General features: G+C 64.4%; 1 protein-coding gene across 1 annotated transcript; it reads left to right on the top strand.

Moving 5' to 3' along the window:
- Nucleotides 1-4: 4 nt before the first annotated feature.
- On the top strand, nucleotides 5-2,550 carry LOC105310554 (semaphorin-3B-like; the record flags this gene model as incomplete). Its single annotated transcript, XM_011386717.2, has 6 exons — nucleotides 5-298; nucleotides 372-413; nucleotides 651-808; nucleotides 908-963; nucleotides 1,054-1,193; nucleotides 1,725-2,550. Coding segments are annotated over 6 exons (1,092 nt in total), but the record flags the coding sequence as incomplete, so codon positions are not given.
- Between the last annotated feature and the right edge of the window lie 105 nt (nucleotides 2,551-2,655).

Below are 2,655 nucleotides of genomic sequence, written 5' to 3'. Positions count from 1 at the left end.
TTAGTGCAAGTTCCTCTTGTTCAGCCCCCTCTCCGGGCCTTTGCCTGGGCTGTGCCCCTACCTCCTTCTGGATGCTGCTCTGATTGATCTGACCCACATTTTCCACCGACCCAACCATGCTGAGGGTGGAGGCCTCCGAAGTGAAGACCCCCGGCCCTCGCTGTCAGGGAACACGAAGAGTCACTCACCCCTTCTCATCCCTGCAGATGTTGGCACAGTGCTGAAGGTGATCTCGGTCCCCAAGGGTGGCAGGCCTAACACCGAGGGGCTGCTCCTGGAGGAGCTGCACGTGTTTGAGGTGAGGCCTAGCCCCCAGCACTTGGAGTCCCCCACTCTGCTCGGCCCTGATCCCAGCGCCCCTTCTCTCTCAGGATTCTGCCGCTGTCACCAGCATGCAAATCTCCTCCAAGAGGGTAAGTGACAAAAAGTCTTAGGAGTGGACTGGACCAAGAGGGTGCCCAGGCACTCCCACCCCCATGTCTCCCTTGGTGGTATGAAGCCCGGGGTTTGAGTATAGGCTCTGCCTTCACTAGACTGTGTGACCTGAGACCTCAGTGTTCCCATATGTCAAGTGGGGAAGGGATCTCTGACCAATGGGAGGTGGGCACAGGGCCGCCTTCGGTCAGCCCGGAGCCCCTCATGCCCTCTAGCACCAGCTGTACGTAGCTTCACGGAGCGCGGTGGCCCAGATCCCACTGCACCGCTGTGCTGCCCATGGCCACGCCTGCGCCGAATGCTGCCTTGCACGTGACCCCTACTGCGCCTGGGACGGAGCCGCGTGCACACGCTTCCAGCCCAGTGCCAAGAGGTGGGCAGGGTCAGGGCGGGCCCCTGGGAGGGAGTCCCTGGTTAAAAGAAGATGGGCTTACGGAGGCTGCAATGTCCCCCACCCCCACCCCCCGCCCAGGCGGTTCCGGCGGCAAGACATAAAGAACGGCGACCCCAGTACATTGTGCTCTGGAGGTGAGTGCCCCAGCTGCCCCCACCTCTCAGCCTTTGAAGACACCCCACCACGCCTGCCCGGCCTAAATCTGACATTTTTCTTGCCCCTAGACTCGTCCCATCCTGCGCTACTGGAGCGGAAGGTGTTCGGTGTGGAGGGCGGCAGCGCCTTCCTGGAGTGTGAGCCCCGCTCGCTGCAGGCACACGTGGAGTGGACCTTCCAGCGCGCTGGGGAGGGAGTTGGCACCCCGGTGAGCCTGGGTGGGGGAGCTCTCCCAACCAGGCCCTTGTCCTGTCCCCTACATCTAGGAGAGGCCCCGCCCTGACTAATGAGGCCCTGGCCTGCTCCCCACATTAGAGGTCTAGCCACACCCAGTGAGGTTTCGCCCGCCCTGACCTTTTACGTCCTATTTGGTCCCTTACCTGTACGCCACATCCTGGAGAAGTCCGGTTCCGGCTAACTAGGTCTCCTGAATTGCCCTTCCGCAACACGCACACACAGAGACACGCGCGCGCGCGCCCACCCAAGAGAAACCCCTCCCTCGCCCCGCCCCTTGAGGGACCTGACCCGCCCCTCGCATTCAGGTGAACCTCGCCCCGTTCGGGTTTCCACTTGAAGACCATCTGGCCCCTTGCACCCAACCTTCCAACGTGCGGCTGCGCGCGCACCTTTGCCGCTCCTGCTAGGCCACCATTGACCCTTGCCTCTCCTGTCCCACGCTGGGGCCTGGGAGCTGTGTTCCCGACCCTGCTGCCCCGCTTCACGCTCGCCCCGCCCGCAGGTGCCGGCGGAGGAGCGCGCGGAGCGCACCACGCGGGGGCTGCTGCTGCGCGGTCTGCGACGCGGGGACTCGGGCGCGTACCTGTGCGCAGCCGTGGAGCAGGGCTTTTCGCAGCCGCTGCGTCGTCTGGCGCTGCATGTGCTGAGTGCTGCGCAGGCGGAAAGGCTGGCCCGAACCGAGGAGGCTGCGCCCGTCGCGCCGCCAGGCCCCAAGCTCTGGTACCGAGACTTCCTGCAGCTGGTGGAGCCGGGTGGCGGTGGCGCCAGCTCCCTGCGAATGTGTCGACCGCAACCTGCGGCGCACCCACTGCCCCCTGAGTCGCGGAGGAAGGGTCGCAACCGGAGGACGCACGCCCCAGAGCCGCGCGCTGAGCGGGGGCCGCGCAGCATAGCCCACTGGTGACTCGGCCGTCCCCACGCCGGGGACTGGGGTGATGAGACGACTGGCGGGAGAGGGGGCGGACAGACCCTGGGAGACGGACAGCAGCTAGGGGGCGGGCCTACTGCGGTCCCCGGCCAACCGAGACACCGACAGAGGCTCTGGACTTGGGGCAGCCGCGCCCGGCTTATTTATTAACAGAGGATAACCCTTGAATGTAGCCCCGGGAGGGGCGGCCCAGGCCAGGCACAGGGTCTGGCTGGTTGGGAGGAGGCAGAGAAGCAGGGCTTCAGAGCAACAGCTTGGGAGGGGGAGGTGCTCGGAGTGCCCATCCTGGGAGAAGGACCTCCTCCTTGGGCAATAAGCAGAAAGCTGTGACAGGCTGGGCTGGTAGGGTGGGGTGGGGCAGGCCGACTGTACTAATGCAATAAACACGTTATCAGCTGAAGCCGGAATGGGCCCAACTGACAACTGCTGGTCCTAGGTCTTGCTGTATGGCCTTGAACACCTTCTAGCACTCTCAGGACCTCAGTTTCTTCTAAGGATGCCATGG

Source organism: Pteropus vampyrus, unplaced genomic scaffold, assembly GCF_000151845.1.
Source record: "Pteropus vampyrus isolate Shadow unplaced genomic scaffold, Pvam_2.0 Scaffold5980, whole genome shotgun sequence".
NCBI classification, from domain to species: domain Eukaryota; kingdom Metazoa; phylum Chordata; class Mammalia; order Chiroptera; family Pteropodidae; genus Pteropus; species Pteropus vampyrus.
The sequence above is the reverse complement of the archived record's forward strand: the minus strand, read 5'-3'. Positions and strand labels throughout refer to the sequence as shown.